The sequence below is a fragment of the Poromitra crassiceps genome (assembly GCF_964638095.1).
Source record: "Poromitra crassiceps genome assembly, chromosome: 11".
Classification (NCBI taxonomy): domain Eukaryota; kingdom Metazoa; phylum Chordata; class Actinopteri; order Beryciformes; family Melamphaidae; genus Poromitra; species Poromitra crassiceps.
In genome coordinates, this window is record NC_139643.1 from 32168803 (window position 1) to 32194105 (window position 25303).

At 42.1% G+C, this 25303-nt stretch overlaps 2 protein-coding genes across 2 annotated transcripts; both read left to right on the top strand.

Moving 5' to 3' along the window:
• Window positions 1-5025: 5025 nt before the first annotated feature.
• Window positions 5026-6573, top strand: hoxa5a (homeobox A5a; the record flags this gene model as incomplete). The annotated part of the gene is made up of 2 exons (XM_083645580.1): window positions 5026-5629; window positions 6323-6573. Exons 1-2 carry the CDS (start codon window positions 5035-5037, stop codon window positions 6571-6573), a joined length of 846 nt encoding a protein of 281 aa, XP_083501706.1. The 5' UTR covers window positions 5026-5034.
• A 9282-nt stretch (window positions 6574-15855) lies between these two features.
• Window positions 15856-17150, top strand: hoxa4a (homeobox A4a; the record flags this gene model as incomplete). The annotated part of the gene is made up of 2 exons (XM_083645583.1): window positions 15856-16273; window positions 16816-17150. 2 exons carry the CDS (start codon window positions 15856-15858, stop codon window positions 17148-17150), a joined length of 753 nt encoding a protein of 250 aa, XP_083501709.1.
• Window positions 17151-25303: the final 8153 nt, after the last annotated feature.

Below are 25303 nucleotides of genomic sequence, written 5' to 3' on the forward strand. Positions count from 1 at the left end.
CCACCAGTACTATTAACAGAATATTTGCATATTGAATGAGCCTGTGTAGCCTACCTCAGACCCCCTTAAGTCCAGTTATTATAATTGTGTTTCAACAGACGTGAGAGATGAAGTCGTAACTGTGAATTGTAAAATGTGGATTTTATTGCCTAATTCTGGTCTAGATTTTCACGTTTAAAATTTTCAAACATGTTTGTGAATGTCAATAATAAATGCATGCACTCTTAGATTTAGTAGGCCATTTGACGTAGCCTAATTCCTCAGTGTTAAATAAGTGTAATTGGTTTTCAAAATGCTATGATATTTCAGTTCACCATGGGAAGTGGTCATATAAAGTGAAGATTTATGTAGGCTATATAAATAAACAAATAACTAATATAGAAACAATTTCTTTGCATCTCTGGAACTGTATTTTGAACGAAAACGAATACTGATATGTGGCCTATATGGAATAAAATAGCTTGTGCCTGCCTGTTTACGTGCTTTCATTGTATGCGCAGATGATGTTCAATAATAATAATAGTAATATTTTGTTCTAAAGTACCGTTCACAGTGAGCAATATTGGGTTGCGTGTAAAGAAACATGTTGCAATCCATTAGAGGTTAGGTAAACACTGGAGTTTGGGGAATGTGAACTATGAGGATGCGAGATGGGGCAGGCTGCACATGAAGGGAAATTACTGTTGAACTCTGCATTCCCTCTTCCCTCGGTAAGATGGCGCCTCACGGTGACCTGCCCCTCTCTCTCACTCTCATTCTCTCTCTCCGTCTCTCTCTCCCTCCTCCCATCGCTTTCCCCCATCTCTCCCTCCAGCACTGGGTCATAAATCCGTTGTTGTTTATGAAAATTTACAACATAGCAATACAACTTTACGACGCGTCGTGGCTTCCCATTGGCCGCAGCTTAGTCACATGGACAGGAGCCGTGAACATGAACTTTTTTTTATATATAATTTCCTATAGCAGAATAGAGCAGCCCTTCATGTAACAGTCTCGGTTTTCCACACAGCCGTTTTCTCATAGCGACCCTCTCCGTTTTCATATCATTCAGCTCTCCCTGTAACCTTTATTATTTGAGTTTCCTCTTGGTCACGCAGACGCATGGCGCACAGTCCCCTGCCTTGGGACATGACTGGACCGTTTGGGTACACTGGTGTGGCTCTCCTGGCACGGTTTGGCACGATGAGCTCCAGTGCGTCACTGACCCCCAGGAGCCCCAGTTTCCGTCCAGGGAGACAACAGGAGACTTCCCCCGGTCACCACCCGCCTGCACCTGCCAACTCCCTCCCCTCATCTCCACCGTTTACAACCCTCAACAGATACCTTCGGAAGGTAAGACAACTGATTCTATCTATCGCGTATGTATTATTTTAACCATCTGCAAAGACGAACAATTTAAATAATAAACAACGCTGTAATGAAGTATTGCGCCGTATTGTGTTTGTGTTCAGAGATCCATAACTAAGCAATTGACAATTAGCGTGTATAGACAGAATGCTTGTGCATGTTGGATATTTATATGATTTATGGTTGAATGACATAAAGAGGACATGATCGGTCTGAAACTTGTCTCTGCTGTGTTGGTCTCTGAGCTGGAAATAGTCTCTGTGTGTGCAGACTGGTGTTGATTTAGATCTGCGTTTTGGTCATTGTATGCTGTCCAGGCTTCATTTGTTTGTTGTTGGATTTAAATGGGGAAGGGCTATCGGCTGCATAATTTCATTGGGTGGATTGTGGCCAACAGATGTGCTCTTTGACGCCCTCCTGTGGGGAAATTTGGTCTATCGTGGCTGCAGCTCCGTCTGCTTTCCTTGTCCTGCCTTGCAATAGTCTGCCTTACATGTTGACCCTGAATCAAGTCCATCTCTATTTCTATGCCTTATGTCAATGTTGGCTGATATTTGAGTTTTGTTCAACTTATTGAATCAGACCCTAACAACTTAGGCTATCTGCTGGTTTAGCTGTACCTCCCAGATGTCGATGCAGGCCCAAGACCATATATGCTGTAGCTATGAATTTGATAACAATCATATTTGTAAGAACAAAACAAATAAGATTTCTCATATATATAGGCCTAACTCTTTTTAAAGGATAGGCTGTGTGTTTTATCCGTGACAATAGAGGGCAGTTTAAAATTGCTCTCTGACTCTGCTCTCTTGGGGAATATGTTTTCCCACAGTTAATTCATCACTCGATATAATTCGTGGGCAAATTATTATTATTATTATTATTATTATTATTATTATTATTATTATTATTATTATTATTATTATTATTATTATTATTATTATTATTATTATTATTATTATTATTTTCCAGCCTAACAGAATATTGTGATAGTGAAGTGATTGGCGCAGCTTGGCCACTTTTAAAAAGGCCTGCATGTCTATACAATCCTTAAAAGATGTCCATCAACCACTGCATTTGCAAGCGAGTTAATTGTCCCCCACTCCATATTTGCGTTTCGGTCATGCTTCTCAGAGTTCTGGGGAAGAAAACAAAGTGCTCTCCAGGTATTTTGGCTGCTGCATTGCTATATTATTCTTACGCCAGCATCTAACTTTGTTTGCTGGGGTAAAAAAACGATGGATGCAGACTGAGAATTGTGATACTGCTCCTCGTATTACACAAAATGCCACAACCGCCCTGAATGTAAGCATCGCTGTGATCTTGGTCACGCTGCACTTGTGCGTAATGATAGCCTATTTGAGGACGTGAAAGTTCGACATTGTGAGATTCGCTTACCATTTAAGTGCTAGTGTGCGAAGGTGCCTGCAGAGTGCACTGCCCTCCTTTATTCGTGCGCCTGTGCCCCTTGCTCCAAGCCCGGCATGTTACTATTGCGCATCCACCCCCCCCCCCCCCCCCCCCCCCCCCGTTTCTTCAGCGGTTTCTGGGTGTGTCCCTAACCCTCCTGGGGGAAATAATTTTCGTGGGAACTTTGTTGCCATTGGCCAGCCATAAATCAGCTGCTGGGGAATGGCTATTTAGCCAACACACACTCACAGCCAACACACCCTTAAAAAACAAAACCAGTTACAGTCTTTACCTGCTAGAGGTTTCACTCTAGTAGGCTACTCTCAGATGGTAGGGCCACTATGGATATGGGAACCCAGTGCCTTCTGGGGCTATATGACCGCAAATGGCTCACATATCTGGAACAGAAACTATCCATCTCGCTGTTTGTGTCAGTAACGCAGTGTTGGCCCTGTGCCGGGTAGAGCGCTCCTCTGGGGAAATAGGAAGGGGGAAAAGCCAAAGGACAAGCCAGTGCCTCCGAGAGGCTGGAGCCATAAAAATTCCACAAGGAGAAAGCCCAAATGGAAAGCGCTGGATACGGCGCCATGCTTCCATTTATAGACGTGTCTCTAGTAGCCATGTGTGTCTCTCCAGTTTTTCCTGACCTCTCTGTTTAGCTCAAACCTCACATAGCCTACCAGAGAAGTCAAGAGACTGCATGTGTTCTCATATTCTGTTTTTCATGATTTAAGCTATAGTCAGTGCTTTTTACATTAGACTGATTTCACTAAAATTCACGAGTTTATATTTATTTAGCCTATTTATTTATTTATTTTATCTGTATTATCAATGATCTTTAGTTTTCCTTCCAAGTTCCTTATAGATGCCAGCGAGGCGATTGAAAATTTGACTGTTATGTTATATCAAAGCTTTGTAGGGGAAGATTGTTAGTGGAAGAAATTCGAGACACTGTGACTTGTTAAAACAATTGTTGGCATATGCAATATTAAAATATGAAATATTATTTTTCAATTTACACATTTAACACACTACATTTAAACTCTGTTCCGTTTCAATACGCCTTAATGAGGGAAGGCGTATCAGGAAACACATGACAAAATCATGTGTTTCCTTTGTCTTCCGAATTGCAGACAATTCAATGTTTAGGCACAATTTAAAAACGGTATAGTGTTCTGTGTGGGCCCTAGTTGAATTTAAATGGACCATGATATGTTATTCGAATCTTGTACATATCTCAGAAACACTAAAAAGCATATTTTGGTAAAATATTGACTGTTTAAAAAAGATGCACAGCAACGGCAGTGAATCGCAGTCTGACAGCAAAATAACTAAGCGACATTCTGTGAAAAAGGATCATAATCTCCTATGGAGTATTATTTCAACATTATTTTCATCAACAAAACGTAGGTCTATCTGTTCACGTGTAGCCAATGTTTAAACTTTAGTTATTAGAAGTGCCATAGGCAGGCATTGGATACGGCCACATTATTCGATTTAGTGTTGTTTTTTTCCTTTACCATAACATGTATTTAATAGATTTTTTGCATATAAGGTGATAATTACCCAAAAACAACAAGATATGATTGGTATAAGTCGTTGTATGATTATCAAAAAAGGTCCGAAACAACTGCATGTTTTGAATGGGTCTTTATTAGTTGCATATTGCACTCATCGCCAGTCATAACATGCATTTCTACGATATTCTTTATCGAATTATTTCTGTACAATAACCTAGGAGAGATTGCACCCTCACCATGTCACTTGTTGTATTGTTTGGGAACCCATTGCTTTTTGCCGCAATGGTCGTTAACCTCTGAATGACCCCGTGTGGAGCCCACGCCTCAGAAAGCGCCGCAGACACGCAGTGAAGCAGTTCAACCAGAGGATGGCGCACCACGACAATTCAAAACACCAAAGCCCCCGCTCTGAGGCTGCCCTACCCATGCGTGCTTGGATGCGCGCACCCTTCACATCCCACCCAGTATTTCCTCCGTGCACGAGTTTACCTCTGGAGGTCACCGAGCAGGATTTACGACTGGTCAACAAAAGCACGTGATTCTCCGCCGTACCCCATATTTGGGTGCCTACGTAAGAGAGAATCAAGTCCATGTCCCACTCATTTCCATAATTCATCATAAATTGTGCAAGGGTGCTATAGGACGCGCTAAACCATCAAGAGCCACAAATCAAGTACATAGGTTTATTATTTTACCAAAAAAATATTAAAAAACAACCACAATACCGACAACGAACAACCAGTGGAATTGTCAACAAATGAGCTCCTATTTTGTGAACTCATTCTGCGGTCGCTATCCCAATGGCGCGGACTACCAGTTACATAATTATGGAGACCATAGTTCGACAAACGAGCAATACAGGGACTCAACAGCCATGCATTCCAGCAGGTACGGCTATGGCTACAACGGGATGGACCTCACGGTCGGGCGGGCCGGTACCGAACACTTTGTGGGCAGCGAGCAGACACCGGGCTACTCCCCGAGTCACTCGGCGGCGACAACGTCCTCGGTGGAGCCGGTCAGGTACACTCAGCCCACCAACAACACCGGGACCTCGTCTCTGTCGCCTCCACCTGACCCTCTACCGTGCTCGTCGGTCGCCAGCTCGTCCCCGGTCACCGAGTCTCAGTCTCAGCACCGAGCCGTGAAAAACTCCATAACTACCCCGTGCTCAACCCCGTGCTCAAGCTCGAACGGAGGCACGCTGCTGCTGAACCGGGAGTGTGTGTCCAAAGCGTCCCCCCTCGAGGAAGAGAAGCCTACGGGAAGCGCACCGACAACTCCCCAAAATGTCACCGACTCAGCTCAGCCTCAGATATATCCGTGGATGAGAAAGCTACATATAAATCATGGTAAACTGCTTTTTTAAATATTTTGTACGTGCGTTTTGTTTGGATGTGTTAGGAGGGCAGGCAATGTGTTAAGTGTATGGGTAAAGAAGGGTGACCATATTGACATTTTAGCCAGTGGGTCTCTTACCATGCACAAGCAGGACAGGTTTGGATTTGTTAATTTCACATTAAACAGAGGAAAAAGTCTGACTTAAAAGTCAGCAATTTATATACTTTCCAGTGGAGCATGTGGCTACATATGCGCCATGCGCAACTGTTTGGTGTTTGGTGTTATGTTCAGTACTGTCAAAATGAGAAAAGTAAAGGCTAATTTACAAACATTATCTAAACATAAATTATGTAAAAAATTAGGACGTAGGCTATATTTTACTTTTGTAATTTTATGCTGTGATATTATCTGGCTGGATATATTTTATGTAATCTTTATGTTGATTCACATACGCAAGGTGTGTATTTGAAAAGCTTTGTCTGTTAAAATGATACTAATTCCTATGATTTATCATTTGGGTTCTTTTTACGCGCCGTTTATTCGTGCGCAAAGTTTGTAACCATGTATCCACATAGAAAACCATCCGAGTGAAAGTAAAATAAATAAATAAACATAATCAGATAATGTGGTAAAAAGTTGTTTTAACTCATGGTAGACCAACTACTGCATGTCCCCTGTGTTTTCCCTGTCTCTATCTCTACCAGACATGACAGGACCAGAGGGGAAAAGGGCCAGAACTGCCTACACTCGGTACCAGACCTTGGAGCTCGAGAAGGAGTTCCACTTCAACCGGTACCTGACCCGCAGGCGGAGGATCGAGATAGCCCATGCCCTGTGCCTCTCAGAGAGACAGATCAAGATCTGGTTTCAGAACCGCAGGATGAAGTGGAAGAAGGACAACAAGCTGAAGAGCATGAGCATGGCGGCTGCAGGCGGTGGAGGCTACCGGCCTTGATATCCACTCCCTGTTCCAGTTCCTATAAGGAGCATATAAAAATAAAACAAAGATTGTGATATCAACTTCCCCTCATCCCATTTCAAAAGCGCCAGAGACTTGTTACGGGCTGTGTCTGGGACCGGGGACACCTCACCTACCGGCCCTTTCATTTCCTTAATATTATTTCATTTTTATTTACACCGTGGTTATGCTTAATATGTGAGTTTAAAAAAATGCATTCTGTACAGTTCTGTCTAGATATAGAAGGGGGAAAAAAACAGATGAAAATAAATGTTTGTTTAACTTATTTCTTGTTCAGACGGAAAAAAAAAGTCAAAGCTTGAAATGTTACCTACCGCAAATCCAGTAAAAGTTGTGTGATGCACTCAGAACAATAACAACCGAATAAATAGAGGGTTGGGGTTGAGCTGCCTTCGTGTTTAGCCTTCGTTTTCTGTATGTATGTATATGTATTTATTTGTTCGATGTAATTGTACCAACTTGTCAGATAACTTGCTTCCTAAAGTAGAGCCAACAAAGTAAAGCCTTGTGTGGTTATTGTGTGCGTTGTCGTGAACACATGTATGGACAGAGGTTACGACCCAGTCTTGTATGTACAGTAGCTGTGCCTTGTATCCTTGTTTTGCAGGAACTGCTGTTTGCGTTGTTCACCATGGGCGCAGCATCTTAGTAAAACGTGTTTTGTCTTTGTTTTCTATATCTATTTTTATGTGGAAGGTCCCACAGTGAATTCCATTGCCTAAGTGTATAGCTCCATCGTGATATGCTTTTTGTAAATGTTTTTAAATGACTGGAAGTCGAGAATATACTATAATGATGATGATGATGATGATAATAATGATGCTGATGATGATGATGATGATGCTGATGATGATGATGCTGATGGCCATTATAATAAACTTTCTACTGGAACGGCAACACTGCAGTGTGTAAGGTTATTTTACAATAGTTGAGGATTCATTTGCGCTTTTGCCAAGACCGCTATAGGCTGAATGATCAATTAGCGTTTCAGGTTATAAGTCCATGAATGGATGAACTATGTAAGTTTGCAAAAGTTTCTCCAAGATCTATAGCTCCGCGAATTCAACAGGTAGCCGAATGAATATCTCAGTTTTACTCACCTTGCTATGCTGCGGGGGGGGGGCTTTGGGTCCTTGCACTGACAGGCTCCAGGGGCGTCCCCCCATGTGCTCGGACTCCCGAGCTATTCCCCGAGAATCAGCTCGACTTTTCAAGCTGTAAACTTTATTAAGGCCGGTTCTGGCTCTCTGACATTTGGGTGCTAAATGAATGGGGGGTTTTGTCTATGAATTAGATCGTAAAAATCATCCGGAGCGCGGCCAGATAGGCTCACTGGCCATAAACGGTCACGTGGTGGCCATTAAAGTAAGTTTTATGGTTTTGGGGAGTTGACAGTATTGCACATAACATATAATCGCACTGACGGCGAGGCTTCGTCTGACTCTCTCTTCGCAGGCTGTAAGTGTTACTTGACCGGTACAGCCCGTCCCTATTGCTCAGTCAGCCCCAGGATGGACCGGACGCTCTCCAGGAGGAAGAGCGCGTCTCTGGGTAAGTTTATCCAGAATAGCCGCTAGCCTGAGAACAGCCAGCCTGTGTTAAACAGCCTTATGATTGTATTCGCTCTCTCTATCCGTCCCTATTAGTCCATTACGCTAATTTGTCAGTTGTGCAGTGCTGAATACTGGTCTCGGCAGATGTTGCGCAGGGTTGGGTCCGGCTCATGGCCATTTAATTGCTTCCTTCCCCGTGTAACTTGTTTCCCTCCATCTGTGGTGTAACTCATAATCCATTTTTACATTGTTGGATAATTATCTCTGTCCATTTCCACCCCCACAAACTTCTAGTTGTAGTTTTATTACATTGGAGGATTAACAGACCATGAGCCAGAATGTTACCATGGGGTGTGTAGATTGGGTAAATTTGATGAAGTTGACCTGTAATGCAGGCCTGCAGTTTTGTCCAGTTTTGTCTGATTCGTGTGATGTGGATGCTTTTGGAAGTTGTATTCACCTCTGAAAAGTTGCAGTTGTTGTTTTGCTCTGCAGGGCTGCGCTCCACATGTTGGCACCCTGCATGTCTTTAGGACAGGCTGTAAACACTAACAGTGTCAAGTAAACACAACAAGGCAACAAAACGCAGCAGGGAGACTTTTGAAAAGGAATTCCGTTTTGTGTCAGCCACGTCATTTTGTGTTTTTGGGGGGTTGAAAAGTTCAGATGACCCTTCGGAAAAAGTCACTCTCGCTTTGTGGTGACCTCTTGTCTGATCAGGGCCGGGGCAGCAGCAGCTATCGCAACTCTAAAAAAAAATATTGGACTGAAAATAGAACAATAAGAGTTGGTGACTTTTTACTAATGCAGCATGGGCATAATCCGTTGTTGTTTTTCATTGTATGGGGCCATATAAAAGGGAGAGTGCTTCACCATAGTCCATTTCCAGTATATGAATATGCAGATTTCAAAACATTTAGGCTATCGAAATCATTTGATTTGACAATTAGGGTCACATCCCTTAGAAATTGGCGACCATCTGGTGTATAACAATTACGTTTTTAGTTTGCTGCTACTTTTGTTGGATCTGCAGGATTTAACTGTCCGCCAGCTTTAAATATCAGGTTTTAAGTTTTGGTGCATGAGGCCCTCAGCGCACATTATCGGTCGACCTACAAAATGGAATTTCTAACTATGAGGAAATAACGTTTTTTTCTGAAGCGTGCTGGAATTAAACGAGTTTAATTTTCACCTTGCAACTTTTATTCAGTTATATTGGTCATTTCCACCCAGTGTTGGGGGCTATTTAAATTCAGGCCACCTCTTAGAATTAATTGGACGTTTAGATGGAATCCTAGACGGATTTTCAATTCACAAAGTTTCAAGGTTGCACTGATTGTCAAATTGAACTAATCTAAACCACACTGCTGATATGTAGCCTATTTATTGCTAAACAAACGTTACTAGTATCATCTGCTAAAGAAGTCACCTGCTCAGCAAAATAATAGCATATCATTTTCAGTTTGATATAGTACACATTGAAAATAGAACATGGCACAATCAGAGTGCGGTTATTTTATAATTAACACCCTGGGAAATACTTCTAAAGGAGATATTTGGAAAGGGCGCCATGTGCGGGTGCTGCCAGGCAGAGAGAGACGCGCTATAGGTTCAACTGGAGGTCAGCTTGATAAATCTGCATCCTCTCCGAGCCACCAGCAGAGCTCGCTTTAGGCCAAGTTCACTGTCAGCCTGCTATAGGAGAGAAGAAAAACACTCACACAACCACGGTATCACGCATGGTATCACGCACGCACGCGTTCACGTTAATGACACGTTTACTTGGCGTTGCCTATAACCATAATGTGTATAAATGAATTGACTGTGGTATGGAGAGCCTGTGGTATACACACTGCATTTAGAGATAGGCTACACAATGAAGAGAGGGAGAGTCTAACTTAAAGTGTTGCCTCCAACAAAGACTTTTGGCTGCTTTGCTTGATGTAACCTTAATGAATGATTTGCATATTTTACGGCCCTATAGTCTTGAGTTAGGGGCCTTTTGGACTGAGGTTTTCGCTCCCTTTGGAGAGATCACATAAACCTGCATTTTAGTTCGACTATACTGGCATCTTCTCAAATTATGATATTGTGAAAATGATCATTGTAATGGAAAGATATACGGATTGTTAAAATCAATTTTTCGTTCCAAGAGGCCAGATTCCTCACTGGGCTGGGACTGATGAGATCGAGATAGCAGGAGAAGAGGAGGAAAAATTGGGGTCAAAAGTTTACGCACTGAACAAGTCTCCGTCATCTGTTCCCTCGGAGCTTGATGCCAGCCTTATAATAGCGATCTTGACTCTCCACACAAAAGACCGAATAGCTTTGAATTACATATGTTGCACGGTGCACTCCAGGTGAACCCTGGAAGCGCGGTGACCCTGCGTTAGGGACCAGGGGAGGGGACCCCCCACCCGTCCCCAGCCACAAGATTGAGTGGCTGGCGTTTTATTAGGGCGGTTGATTGGTGAATTTCCTTTGAATAAATTGCATTTGATATGTTTAGGGACGAGGGAAAAATTAGCATTTTGAGGATTGATTCTCTCGACCCGGTCACAGGGTAATGGGAAGGCCCACAGCCCCCAAATTGAGCCCCCGGACCCCTTAAAAAACATTTAGCCCTTCTCTTCCTGACCAACTGAAAGAAATGTTTTAAGACGCACAAAAATGGTATAAAAGTGGTTTTATTGATAAACAGAGAATTGGAATATGTATTTTTTGTACAATTTTGAATAGGCTACATTATGCATTTCTTTGTTGGCTGTTTGGGGCGAAAAAGGCATAATTTAGAAAATAATTTAGGAAAAAAATAAAAAAAATAATATCATTCCCAATAGACCAAATTACCATTATGTTTTAGGCGTAAAGGCCTGTTGGATAAAACATAGTTGTGAGAAATGAGCCCAAAACGACACCTATACAACAATAAATATAGTGTTGATATCGTCCTTACACAATGCGTAAAACGGGGAGTCTCGTTTAAAGCATCTAAACTCTCACGTACTCGGCAGTTAAGACCACAAGATGATAAGGAATACATTTTTATACTATTTTAAAACAAAATAATGAAGTTGATAATTAGTTGGCATCCCTCAAATATTTGACCCAATAAAACAGAATGCATATTTCGATTTCAGCATGAGTTTATTGACAGAGAAACATCAAATGAATTACAAAAAGAAACAGAAACGGTTACACTTCATTTTTACAATCGCCAAAATGTTGTTTTTAGACCTCCATCACATTTACACAAAGGGAGTATATAGCATGACTTCCATTTAGTATAAATATCGGGCACTGTGGTAGAGGTGCGCCCACAAAATGTTCAAACAATTTAGAGAAGATGGCCGCCACACTTACTCCACCAGAAAGAACATGTATTTACTTATTTTCTATGTGAAAACTTAACATTCCGTGTAATGAGGAATATTGTTGGCCTCCCTTCTCGTTCGCTCACATATCATAACTCAAAATGTTATTTCTTCAAGGTGCAGACTATCGTTTTCAACAGCGACCAACGTGTATTTGAATTATTTTGATACTCCAACATACTTATGTGCAGTTGTAACAATCCGTATGAGTTTAAGCATGTTACACTTCGCCTCAAAGTGCACAATCTTACTTATCGTCACGTTTTAAACAGCTGTTAAAGGTAGTTGTTTTCGGCTGTTTAAACAGCGGTTCTTCACAGCACATTATTTCATTTTGAAAACATTCCATCGTCCCTGTCTGCATGATGCTGGATTATTTCATTTAGGGCAGTGATTCAACCTTTTTCATATCAAGGACCCTGTTTTAGTCCACATCAGCCACGGCCCCATTTAATTTAGTTTCCTCTCTGACCCAAATCTGAGAATATTTTTTATTATTATTTGGTGTTTATTTGGTCTAAAATTCCAAGAATATAGAGATAGCAGTAAAAAATAATCAAAATAGTCGTTCTTCAACATTATCTAATTGTGTTAACTTCTTGCAAATGAAATAATGCTGAAGTTGAACAATTCATCAATTTGCTGGGGACCCTCTGGAACCCCATCCAGGACCCCTCTGGTCCCCACGATGCGCAGTGCGCACTGATTTAGAGGAGTCGTGAAGTTGTCATGCAGTTTTTGAGGGATTTTGCTGGATTGTTTTCATATATCGATGGAGGTTTGAGGTCGTGTATTACATTAGGCTTAATACCCAAGTAAAATACATCTTTGTATAACTTTCATAATATGTGACCATTGACAGCTTATTAAGTTGTGTATAGGCTATTGTTTTGAGTGTCAAGAGAGGATGCACTTAAAAATAATTTTAATATAATCTTAATATCAGCCAGAAATCCTCTAGTTGTATACAACTTTTTTGTTTGTTTTTGTTTTTTGTTTTACTCCTGAAGCTTTACCCAATCTTGAATGCAGAGGGGATATTTTATGCCGTCAGGGCTCCGTAGACAAGAGACCTTGTGAGAGCCATCTGCAATCTGTCACTATCGTCAGAGCACTTCTCTGATAATCTAAATTTACAGTAAACTGTCACCATGATGTATATTGGTTAAATAGACCTTCACTTCACAGTATATCCTCTGCGAAGGAGCGCCATGATCTACCTGGCAGCTTATTTGGCCCTAAAATAAAATCTAACACAAACCATTTACGATTTTTTTGCTCACATCAAGCACAAAATTATAGTATTTTCAATTTTGCGGAAAATTACTTAGATAGTGCAAGCTGGTTTCACTTAATAGACCTAATTCTTTCCAAATGCATGCTTTTTAATCAGTGTTGAATGAGATGATCATTATCCCCTTTTGGTATTGTCCATGCAATTCACATGCTTTATTGCATTCATATCCGATGCCTTGCAGGCCTGGAATAGATAATACAGGTATATGGCTGTTATCTAAAATACCATGGGGCCGTATACCGGCCTCTATAGCACAGCATCAGATCCGCAAGACTTAATGATAGCAAATGTTGCAATAAACGTATTCAGAGATGAACATTTTAAACTACTCGATAGCAACAAGTAGAATGACCTGTAAAAACAGATAGCCGTCATTCACGCAAGGGTAACTTGCCCTAAGTGGATAATAGCCAAGCTGACCTGCCCATATTTGTACAGGAGCCTATATATAATACATTGGCAGTAGACTGTAAATTTAGATATCATGTGAAGTCGTCTTACCGCGGACATTATGTTGACATATTACCTCTCAGGTGGTCTCTCGGCCATAAGGATACAGGGGATATATGGCGTAAAGTACATCCACTGCAATTCACAATGAATTAGATACACGACAGATACCGAGCCTGCCTTACAGCAACTGTTGACTTCAGTGTGTTAAGATGAAAAAACTGCAGAATCTGTTGGTGGATAAAAAAAACTGCCACCTGCCTGTGTCACCTGCTGTGTCATGCGTAAAAGAAGAATTCGCCTGTATTCTTCGTCTGCTACAACATCAAAATGCTGTTCAGCAGTGGCCGAGTTGAGCGATATGATATAAAAACATAATATAGCTATACGAGAGGCCCAGCAGACGACTACATTTCCAGACCTCTATAGCTGAAAAGATCGGCCCTATGCTCAGATACACATTTGAACTTTCAGGAGTGCAGCTCGTTCTGTTTTGTGTCAGATTGCTTTAGGGGTTTTGCACAACGTTTTTCCCTTTTTTAAATCCTTTTGGGATCTTCCTGGGTGCTGACCCGTGCTAAGTGCTCTCCCATCTCCCCAGAGTTGAACAGACCCTGAAAAACTGAAGTCCAAGTCCGGGGTGAACCTCAGGTCACTGCGTCTAACAGATATGAAAATGTCGCCTCTTTGGAGAAGGGCACGCCTTGTTGTTTAACAAAGACTGTCAATGGGCAAGATTAATCAGAAACAAAATGGAAACGGTGTCACATTGGGGTCATGCAGGAGTTATCTCTGTTTAGGGGAGCGAATTGAATGGGGGAAGCAGAAAAAAAGAAAGAAAGGAAAAAAGGCGCAAAAGAAAGCTTTCAATATTTCCGAAGTTTGGCCTCTTGTTTCTCGATGCAAAGGCCTTGTTGACGTGGACAGTGAGGAACAGCTTTGTGTAGTTGCCGCTGCTTCTGGGGACACATACAGTGTCCCACCTCGGACATGGAGAGGGAACAGGATCTGGGCATGGTGGCTGATGGCGAGGAATACGGTCAGAGGCTGCTATATACCTCATTGGTTGACAGGGTGGTTTATTTAGTTGTTTATTTATTTATTTTATTGTTAGTCTTTATAGATGTTGGAGTCTGAATAATGAATTTCCTGAATTTGTGCGTGTGTGAGACTGTAATTTATGTCATAAGCTGTTTATATTATTTGTACCTTATCCAAATTATTATGTTATTAATATTATTATTTATATGCTATTATTATTCGTATTATTTACTCTACCTGGCAATATTCTGGGGGGAAGCTTTTCATTGTTATAACTGATCACAATGTTGCTCATGTTAGCCTGGGTTGTTTACAGTATGTGGTACCAGCGCTAGTGTTTCTCTTTAAGCAACACATGGCAGATATGAATAGAAATATGTGTATAAGTTGTTGGCAGTGCGGAATTGCATATTTCCAGATTAATTTAGAATTTCAAATCCTATATTTCTCAGATATGAGGCTGTTGCTGCTGTGCAGAGTGAATCCACCTGCTACCTCTTGCTGTAAAAGGCCCATGTTGGCTAAAAGGCACGCGCTTTGTATTGGCTTAGGCTAATTGCGAGATACGTGTGTGGAAGTGTTTGCTCAGTGTTTTGATGGGCTTTTGAGTAGCAGTTCACATGAGAGTTGACACTTAAGTAAAGGCAGCATGATAACCCCATCCTCTTATGTTTAATTTGTTAATACAGGGAATTTGTGCCCCAAAACTGTTCATAACCTTTGTGATGTAGGCTATTGGAAAGTCCGAGGATCAAGAGCTGTTCATATTATTTTGAAGATTGAAATCAAATATAGCCTAGATATGATATTGCACAGCCATGCAACTATTTTGATCATGTGTTAATTAGACTTTTATTTGTGTATAAATCAGACATAAGGCTATATGACTTTTAATAAGCTTTTGACGCACAGCCTTGGACGTCAACGGAGCAGCCTGTTTGTCAGTGCTTATGGTCAGTAGCCTATGGCTGTGGCCTAACACTTTGTTTTTTATCGATATTTAACCTAAGTAGCCTATGCGTACTGTTGTTTTTGCCTGTTTTTTTTTTGCCCACCTGTTTACCTGCTGGCGTGAATCAAACATTCACATCAAACAAACATTCTAAGCTCCAATAACCAATATCCATGTCACTGCATGCATTGTCTTTTGTTTCTCTCGAACCATGCATTTTTGTGCACGACTGGAATTTGATATCCAGCTTCTCATCTGCTTTACAGAGGATGTTGATTTTGCTACAGAGTAGCCTCGCCCGCCTAAGTTTGGCCTCATGCAGTAAACAAGTTGCATGATTAGGTTTGCTTTATATACTGTGATTTAATAAGGAAAACACCAACGTAAGCCAGTCCGAGCAGTGTTGGTGGTGCCAGTGCCATGCTTTCCATTGGTTCCTGTTTACATGATGCCCACAGGACACGCGGTGATTGGTGGCTCTTCACACGTGACCAGACAACTTTGTACATTTGACAGGGAGTAGGAGGGTTTTGTGGAGATCAGAAAAACGACAGCGCGATAAAAATTAGTATTGTTGCACTTCACAAATTAATGACCATGAGTTCCTACTTGATAAACTCGAACTATATCGAGCCTTCCTTTCCTCCATGCGACGAATATCAGCAGAGCGGATACATCCCCAACCCCGGTGATTACTACGAGCGGCCAAAAGATACGGGCTTCCCCCATCACGACGAGGCATCCTATCCGAGGTCAAACTACACAGAGCCGGGCTACGATTACGGTAATGTCCCCGCCACCGGGCTCGAAGATTTCGGCGATGGACATCACGCACAGCCCCAGCCCGTCCCACAGAGCCACGGTCCTCGCCTCAACACGGCTCCAGATAGTGGCGCAGGGACCAATGCCAGCAAAGACTGCAGCCTCGCCAATGAGGCATATCCCGGCGTACCGAAGGGCAAGGAGCCGGTGGTCTATCCCTGGATGAAAAAGGTCCACGTTAGCACCGGTGAGTTATCGTCACGGTTAAATAGCAGAACCACTGAGAAACAACCACTGGAACACACGCAAGCCCATTGAGGCAGCACTAGTAGCAGCCCTTACAACAGCAATTTACGACTATCGAGCAGCAGGGTCGGTAATTAAGGACCCTCGTAAATTTTATTGCCTGTGTTCGTCTGTCGGGGCCATGTGCCTTTGTTGCTTTTTAACCCAAACTACCTCCACGGCTGGAGCCGAGCCAAACTGTAATATCCAACCCCGCTGTTTTGTTAATCATTTCTAAGCTTGATCTGTCCCTGGATGCGAGTGCTTGTACACTCGGCATCTCCACATTAAGGTCATGTCCGCAAACAGAAACGAGAGAGAGAATAACGCAAACAGGGCGGCAGTAATCCCACTCGAAACGGATAAATCCCCTTATAGTTTTACATTCTTTTCGTGTGTCCAGTGGAGAATTTAATATGTCCAATGGAGAATATCGGATTGAACGCTATCAGCCTGCATGTAACACCTGCTTGCATGCCTGTGTATGGCTTTTCCCCCCTCCAGTCAGTGCCAGTTACAATGGAGTAGGAGTGCCCAAAAGGTCCCGCACTGCCTACACCCGCCAGCAGGCTCTGGAGCTGGAGAAGGAGTTCCATTTCAACCGGTACCTGACTCGGCGCAGACGGGTGGAGATAGCGCACACCATGTGTCTGTCCGAGCGCCAGGTCAAGATCTGGTTTCAGAACCGGAGGATGAAGTGGAAGAAGGACCACAAGCTGCCCAATACCAAGATCCGCTCCTCGGCCTCAGGCTCGTCCTCCACCCCGGGGCCCCAGCAGCAGCAGCAGATCAAAACAGGCCAGCAGCTCGTCCCCACGCCGTGCACCGCCGGCCTATAGTGCATGAACACCCCCCCAAAAACCAACCCAGACTGAGAATGGCAAATAACACAAGTGGAATTTGGTGGACCGATTCTCCAGTATTTTACACATGGTGTTATCCCCTCGCCCCTGCCTCCGCCATTGGGCCACTGTCACATCCTCTCTATCCCTCTCCTCTTCGTTCGTCCTCGCCCTCTACATATAAGCTTGAAATTCACCTCTATTTGCCAGGGTGGCAACTGAAGTGTATATGTATTTGTTTATTATTTCAAAGAAGGATTACGCACATTCAAACGTAGGACTTGGATCATAATGTATCATTACAGTAAAAATTAAATGAGGTGAAAGTAAGTGGGAACTCGTTTTTCTATGTCCTTTATGATTTTTTTTAAATTGTTCATGGAAAGTTCTAATATACTTGAAAGATATTTAGCAAAGCTCTTAGATGCCTGTTAGCACCCAGTCCGCTGTTTTGGCGTCAGGGCATCATTCGGAGTAACAATGTAGTTTGTGTGTTTGAGTGGGTCGGTTTACTGTTGAATGTAGTCCAGGTGACTTTCACATCTAATGTACATAGACAAATCATAGCGATGGCACAATAATGAAAGCATTTCGTCATTTCGTCAAGTAGAATTTATGTTTGTTGGTATCGTAAGCTGTAGTTTAATTTGTACTAGTGCGTCCATGTTGTGCTGTGTTCTAAACTGTGAATATTTGTGTGTTGTCTAAATAATGAACGTTGTAATGTAGGCTAGTATAGACCTAAGGTGTTCTTGTGAAATAAATATGTACTTCACGACATGGCTTTGGATATTGTGGCATAAAGTACTGACTTTAGTTCAGCAATGAACTGTTGCAGCCGTGCGTAAAACATAGCATGCCCACTGCATTTAAATACATCTGAACTCATACTTTTGGAATTACAAGTTCAGTCTATAATATTTACATTTCATGTTAGTTATTTTATTTTCATGAACGAGATTTAGCACTGGTCATAAATATCTATTTGAAGTCGTTGAATGAGTCATCCAGTGTTTTGTATTGGCGTGCGTAAAAGTACGATTGCGTTTCAGGGGAATTAATTCAATGCACCACACTTTAAAAAATATGTATTTAGACAGTGATACTGCATTTGAACACAGTGTGGGCATTCAGAAGCTTCATATTGCATGTTATTTGGAATAAGGGTTGATTTAAATCAAGGGTGCAATATTGCTCAGTTCCTCTCTTCTCTCACAATGGCAACTTATTATAAGACAAGATGGCAACTTATAAGGCACGATTTATATTAACAGAAACAGTCAACCTTATCAAATAAGATTGTGGATATGTATCCAATTCAATATGATGTCTGGTCTAAGAAATGTGTAAACCCTATATCACGGGTAAAGAAGAATGCAAACAGACCTAATTCTATACTCTGATACGTCTTTTAATGCTCAATTGACTTTATAGCCTTGTGCGTAAAATATTTATCTCTTTTATGTCCATGAATGTCATACGCCTTTTTGTAGACGGAATTGATGTGATGCGTGTTAGAAATATATGAGGCTGATATCATGGCTTCAAGTGTTACAGGCTCTACTCCTTGCAATGTAGACAAGAAGCAGGATCCGCACACCATGCATGAAGCTATGGGCTCAGGCTCTACTCCTGACATGGTGATCACACCAAACCCCAACTGTTAAATGTATATTCAACCACACATAGCCTAGTCTTTTCACTTGCCATTATAAGGAGATCTCCTCGAACCTCAGTGCACCAGTGTGTGAGTGTTGGTCACTACCTGCTACATCCAAACAATAGAGAGTTCAACCAGAGGACACGGCCGGCTCTGGCCAATCACTGACTCGGAGCACTTCTTGTGACCCCTGACCTTACGACACACACAATGTTCAGACCATACATCAGTGCTAAGACCTCCGTGCGCTTTTCTTCTCATTTTAGATTCCCAGAGACAAGGCGGAAACAAAAAACGGTGTTTAGGTGCGAATCTCAGCCACCAATTCACCAAATGATCGTGCAGGGAGACATGCTTTTCTGCAATTCGTCACAGAAACGCCGCTGTCAAGCCCTGCATGATGTGTGGAAAGGGCAAATATGAGAAGAAACATGCTACTGTTATGCATGCCATTGTTTTCATTTCCATTTACACTTGGCTGCGCCAGGACGCTGCTTTTCTTACAAAACTGCATTATTTATACTAATAACGGCATAATAAAATGTTTATAATAATATTTGATCATAAATCACATACAATTGGCACCTAAAGTGTAGATGTAGAATCCAGGCAGCAGACAGTTTAACCTTACACTGGAACCTATTTTTAGTAGCAATTCTTGATTGCATATTTCCATTGCATCCTATACATTTAAGCATTTTGCAGTCGAAATTAAACAAATCAGACTGAACTTGCTTCCTTTTTGTCAGAAATTCTGTAAGCACCGTGCTTTGCACACACTCTCCAGTTCATGTGCAGCAGTTGCAGATATGGCAGCTGTGCAGAAGATGGCGTTTGAGCTGATTGGCACCGATTTTACCTCCTCTCAAGAAGTCGAGCCAGTTAAATTACAGATTTCAACTCATTTGATACACGAATAGAGGTCACTTCCAATGTACTGAAATTTTAATTTAGTCATCCACGTGACTTGTTGAATAATGAATGCCCTCGGGTCAGAAATAGATATGAAATTCTGTCGTATTTTCATTTGAAGTGATCCTCAGTATAGGGTGCGACTCTCTCGTCTCCCCTGACTCCCCTAACTCTGTTCGGTCCGTGGTGGACACACCGACTATCATGACTTGTGAGTAGATTTGCATTTTTATTTTATTTAGTTTAATTTTATTTTATTTATTTATTTTAATATTTGGATTTTTGAAATATAGTGCAGAATAGCCCAACTTATAACATCACTTTAACAGGCTAACAAGAATATTCTCACCAGCGAGCACGTGCAGGTTAATTTAAAATTATTGTATATATCCACAGTTCTGTTCTTTCCTCTGAGGGGTATATTCGAGGCCAACATATCACAATTTTCTCATTTGCAAACTCAAATAGTCATATTTGTAAACATAAAAATGTTCGAGGGAATATTTGGTCCTAGTTTGTATAAGTTGCCTAACATTTTTGAACCATCTCATAGCCTATATGTTGGTTGGCGTGTGCAGACCAGCAGCTGTATAGAACTTTCTCGTATAGGCTACTTTCTGAAAAACCAAGATGACTATTAAACTATAAGTTCAAATATCAAAGTTTTGTGGGACTTGAAAAATCGTGCTGTGTTGCTAAAATGATTTGAGGCAAATAAAAAGTGATTGGTGTGCATATAATCGATGGCTGGAACTTTTCTGGGTGTAGAATTACAATCTCTTGAATTTGGCGTGAATAGCATATAACCTCCGTTTATATTGGCCGGAGCTAGACCTTACCTTAAAATGACCTATGACTTCAAAGCTGGTGAGAAATACTATAGCGTTTACTTTATGATGATGGAGGAAGGGTTAGGCTATACTCACACAATTTTAATCACTGTAGGCTACTTTCGCCTTTATTGGTTATACAAATGAGAAAAGTATGTTAAAACATAACCCATACAAAGAGCTTTTAGAGGCCTTTGTGCTTCTCTGAAAGTTGTCAGGACAACTCGACATCTGAAAAGGCCCTTCAGCGAGAGCGGGCACAAAGGCCAATTTAGACATAGGTTAAACATTAACTAAGTCCTTGTATGATGAATTCATTTCTTTACTATTATTATAAGCAATATAATTAATAGACGTATTAATATCATTAGGTGTTTTGCACTTACCTCAAACCTATTGCATTGCAAATTATTAGAACTTGCAATAATGCCTCAAACTATATGGTTTCTCAATATCTCCTATCACAGAAAGAAAACGACCGAGTTCAACATGAAAATTCAACTTCAGTGCTTTATTACAACCACCCAACAGCAAACAATCCCACTCCCGATCGAGGATTCCCAATGCTGCTCTGCATTCGGAAAATGGGCTCCAAGTCAGCTTAAGGCGTTGAATTTCGCATTAGCCTTGATGTTGGCCGTTGTAAGCCTTGGAGAAAGAGTTATCTTCGGCTGAGTGTATCGGTAACCTAAGCCTGGCTGTTAAGAGCTCCGAGTGTCAACATTGTGGGGAGATATGGACCGCCGTCTGGCCAACGTCCAGAGGTCTGTGCCTCTAACTCCTCTTCGTTGACAGTGATTAGAAGCCTCGATTTGTGTAAATAACTCTGCTAAAACATTTGAGATAAAACACAATCAATCAACTATACCACAAAGAGCAACTTTGGAAAAACTGCAACAAAAAAGTCAAGGAAAAGTAAAAATGTAGGCTAGAAGCTGTAGGGCTTTGGTTTCCATCTTCTCCTTGTTTTTAAACCCAAAATAACTTCACAGTCGCCTCTCCGTGTCTCTGCCGGGTCAGGGAAAAGTTCAGGTGCGGTGGCGAAAGGCAGCGTGGGAGTGAGGCTCTGTTTTCTCTCCATAGTCAAGTCGAGCCTTATGCGCTGTCCATGGTGACTTTGCTGCATAGCCTAGAAGTAAACTGTAAGAAAAAGAGCAAAATACATAATTTAAAATCAAACAGTATGGTTAACAAAACACAAACATTGTTTAAAGAAACCACATTCATTTAGTGAATACGTCTTAAAGCCGTGCGTAAAAGTAAATTCCATGGAACCTCATCACTGAAGCTTTGTCCTTTGTCCTTAATGTGTGTGGAAGGTGAGTTGGTCTGCTGCTGCTCCTGGCTTTAAAAGTTTACCGCTCAAGTTGTAGTTTGAGAGGACAAAGGCTGGTGTGGGAGTGGGATGCTGTCCATGTCCGCCCCGAGTGATTAATAGTTGTGGTGGGATTTTCCACGCCCGCTACTCGGTGTTGACGGAAAACAAGCGCCAAACGGTGCCTAGGAGAGAGAGCCTCTTCCGGCCAAGATTTTTGGCATTTGGTGTGGCAGAGGCCAACATATTTTCCATGACAGGACAATTACGCATGGCAAAATCTTTAATAGCCTATGAATGATATAGGCATATAGCTTAATTGTTTGGGTCTTGGTAAATTAGCATATAGCCTTAGTTGTCACTTTACCAACTATCCCACTACCAATATAGGCTAAGCACCAAAACTCTCCCTGTGCGCAAACCTATAATTTCCAACATCACTCAACTGGTCATAGGAAGCGCGTAAGCACCTGCAGGTCGAACGGGGTCCATGTAGTGATCAGCGGGGTCGAGGACCCACACTTTGGTTGCCTCATCTCCACTTTCCGCTCACTGCTGACTGACATAGACTACACGCACCTCTCACGACCACCAGGACGCACACCTTCCCTATAGGATAGGACAGGTAATGATGTGACGTTTTATTTCCATTTAGCCGCCAGCATGCAGGCAATTGATGATGGAGCAAGAGGCTGACTAAGTGGCACTACAGCCCAACTCTGTGATAGAGGACGGGGGGCGACATTGAGTTCGCTAGCACACTCCACAGTCTTGACTGCGTTGTAAATCTCAGAGAAGGGAGAAGAGGCTGACTGGAGTGTTGAGTAATCATTATGCCATCCTTAAAGGGTATTTTCGAGGGAAAGCCAGTTCCATCTCACATAGTGCGAATTGTCACGCTGCAGTGCAAAACATCCTGCTCTTAGCATGGCTGAGAGCTGCAGCTGCACCCGGCATAACACGGCAGGATTAGCGCTAAGGCTCACCCAGGCACTAATAGGCACCAAATATATGGTACTTTAAAACTGACAGAACAGCCTTCTCCTCTGAATGGGCGACATGTGGAAAAGCTGCTTCTCTGCGAGAGACTTGCTCCTCTGCCAGATACATTGCAGTGTCATGTACCCCTCTTTTTTCTCCCTCCAAACTGATCCGTTTCTCCTCAGGGGCAATGACTGCCTCCATTAATGATTCACGGGCTCAAATAAAAGGGATTTAAGTTGACGTTGCGTCACGTGAGCGGGGCGCATAATACTGCGCGGTGTTATGGCACGGGGAAGAAAACCGGAGCCCCGGTCTGGCCATATGATGCTGATTATATGCGGGTTACCCCCACTTTCCGTGAGGGGAGTCCGGGCTTTGTAGTTTTTTTTATCGAGGAGAGAAAAGGAAAGAAAGAGAGAGCCAGAAAGAGAGAGGATCCCGGTTTTGTGGATGGTATTATACCGCTGTCACGGACGGATATGTTTTTCCACGCGGACAGAGTCAGAGGCTGTGCTTTGGGAGGATGGATTTTATTTTGAGGTATTTCCGCCGATTGTTCATTACTGTCGCGAGTTATTGCCGTGCAAGGCAGAGGTCAGTAAGTCTAGGTTTTGCAGTGCTAGAAAATACAACGCTAATAAGAAGCTATCATACTCACCTATCTGCAGATATCTCAAATTCATCATAGCTGATAAAGTTAACCAAGCGAAACATAATAGGCCTCCAGAATTTGCAACACAACATCTAGGGAAACATTCGAGGATTTGGCTGAGCGAGCCATTAAAATAGACGCATATAATTGCTCCATGTTATGCTTCCAGCTAGGAGGCTAAGCTAAACCTTAGAATAAACCCATAAACCGTTACATTCTCAAATTACAACAGGGCAGCACATATTGATAAGCTATATTTATATTTCCCCTCGTGTTTGGCAGCATGAGCGGCTATATTGAGACAATAGGCCTATATAACGGTTTGTAAATAAACGCGGCCATTTAAATATTGGCTGACAACAAAAACCCAAACAGAGCAGGTGAAACGGCCGCCCCAAGGTGCAGCGCCTGTCCTATAAAATGCATCAGTTTGTGTCTTTACATGGCTTTCTGCGGGTAAATGATAAATCAAGTTGAGCTCCATATAAAGTAAGGGGAAGCAGTGGGGTTGTGTCGCTCCGCCGGGGAAACGAGGATATAATGGAAGACGGAGTGCCATCCAGGACCGTGCGGCCGCGCGCTGAGGTCACGGCGCTCCTGGTTGATTTATGGGCACGGGGACTTAGGGAAGCCGGTGCGCGAGAGCTAATGACTATTCGATCCGTTTCCCGAGAAAATACAAAATACACACCGACCAGCAGAGAGACAACAAGCATGTTATTTGCATAGGCCCATGCTGTATTATTAGTGCATTACACCTCTATGCATGCGATATTTGCTTGGAGCTTGGCGTGTTGTTTTTGTCGGAGTAGAATGCGTGCATACTGGCCTTTATTTACGCGTATTGTTTATTTTAGTTTGGATAGGCTTGTGTTCTCAGTGTGAATATATTTGTGTTATAGTGTTGGTAAAAAATGTGACCAATAATCTGTAATTTAGGGATACTTTCAAGCCACAAAGAGCTATTATAACTTGATAAATAGGCCTGGATCCTCCTGTGTAAAATCTTAATTTTAGCCTAGCTTAAAAAATAACATCTTCAAGATAATCGCATCCAATTTGACTGGATTTTGGTTTCATTTTTGCGCCATTTACGCATATAGGGCTTACACCAATACGCATAATTAGTCTAATCTAATTGTTTAGTTTTCGATCGCTATAGAGCTGATATGCCATTTGAAATAATATTCACAATATTATAACTGCACAATGCATTGGAAGGTTGAATCATTTTCAGTGAAAATGTAAATATTTATTCCATTTTTCATTGCAGAATTCCAGCCAAGTAATTCCAGGCCATTGCACGGTCTTCCAGACACCCTGTTCTGCCCTCGGTAAGTCTATATATCTTTATTGATTTGTGTTATGAATGCTTGATGGTCATATCCTTATTCAATTTCTAATAAGTACCACGCACGCCCACAAAAGCGCTCACAAGGATAGACAAGCAGACTATGGCTTGTATATTTCCTTGTAGCAGCGATATGAAGAGGCCGGGAGCAATAATTCCTTCTCTCTCACTTGTCTTTGTGCTGTAATTTGTCACTATAAAAGTGACGAGGGAAATCGCACCTCTTGGAGCGGTGCCTTACTCCTTTCAAAAACCACTTTCTGTGAAAACCATCTGCCTGTCCCACACTATGCTTTATTGCACTGTAGAAATCCTGTTTAAAAACAGGGTTTTCTTTCCTCAACATTGCTGATTTTTTGGGTCACATTGTTGGGGCCTTATTGCGCACGGCCATACGACCACCAACTCACTGACATTTAACCCATGCCAGTGCCAAATTAAAGAGA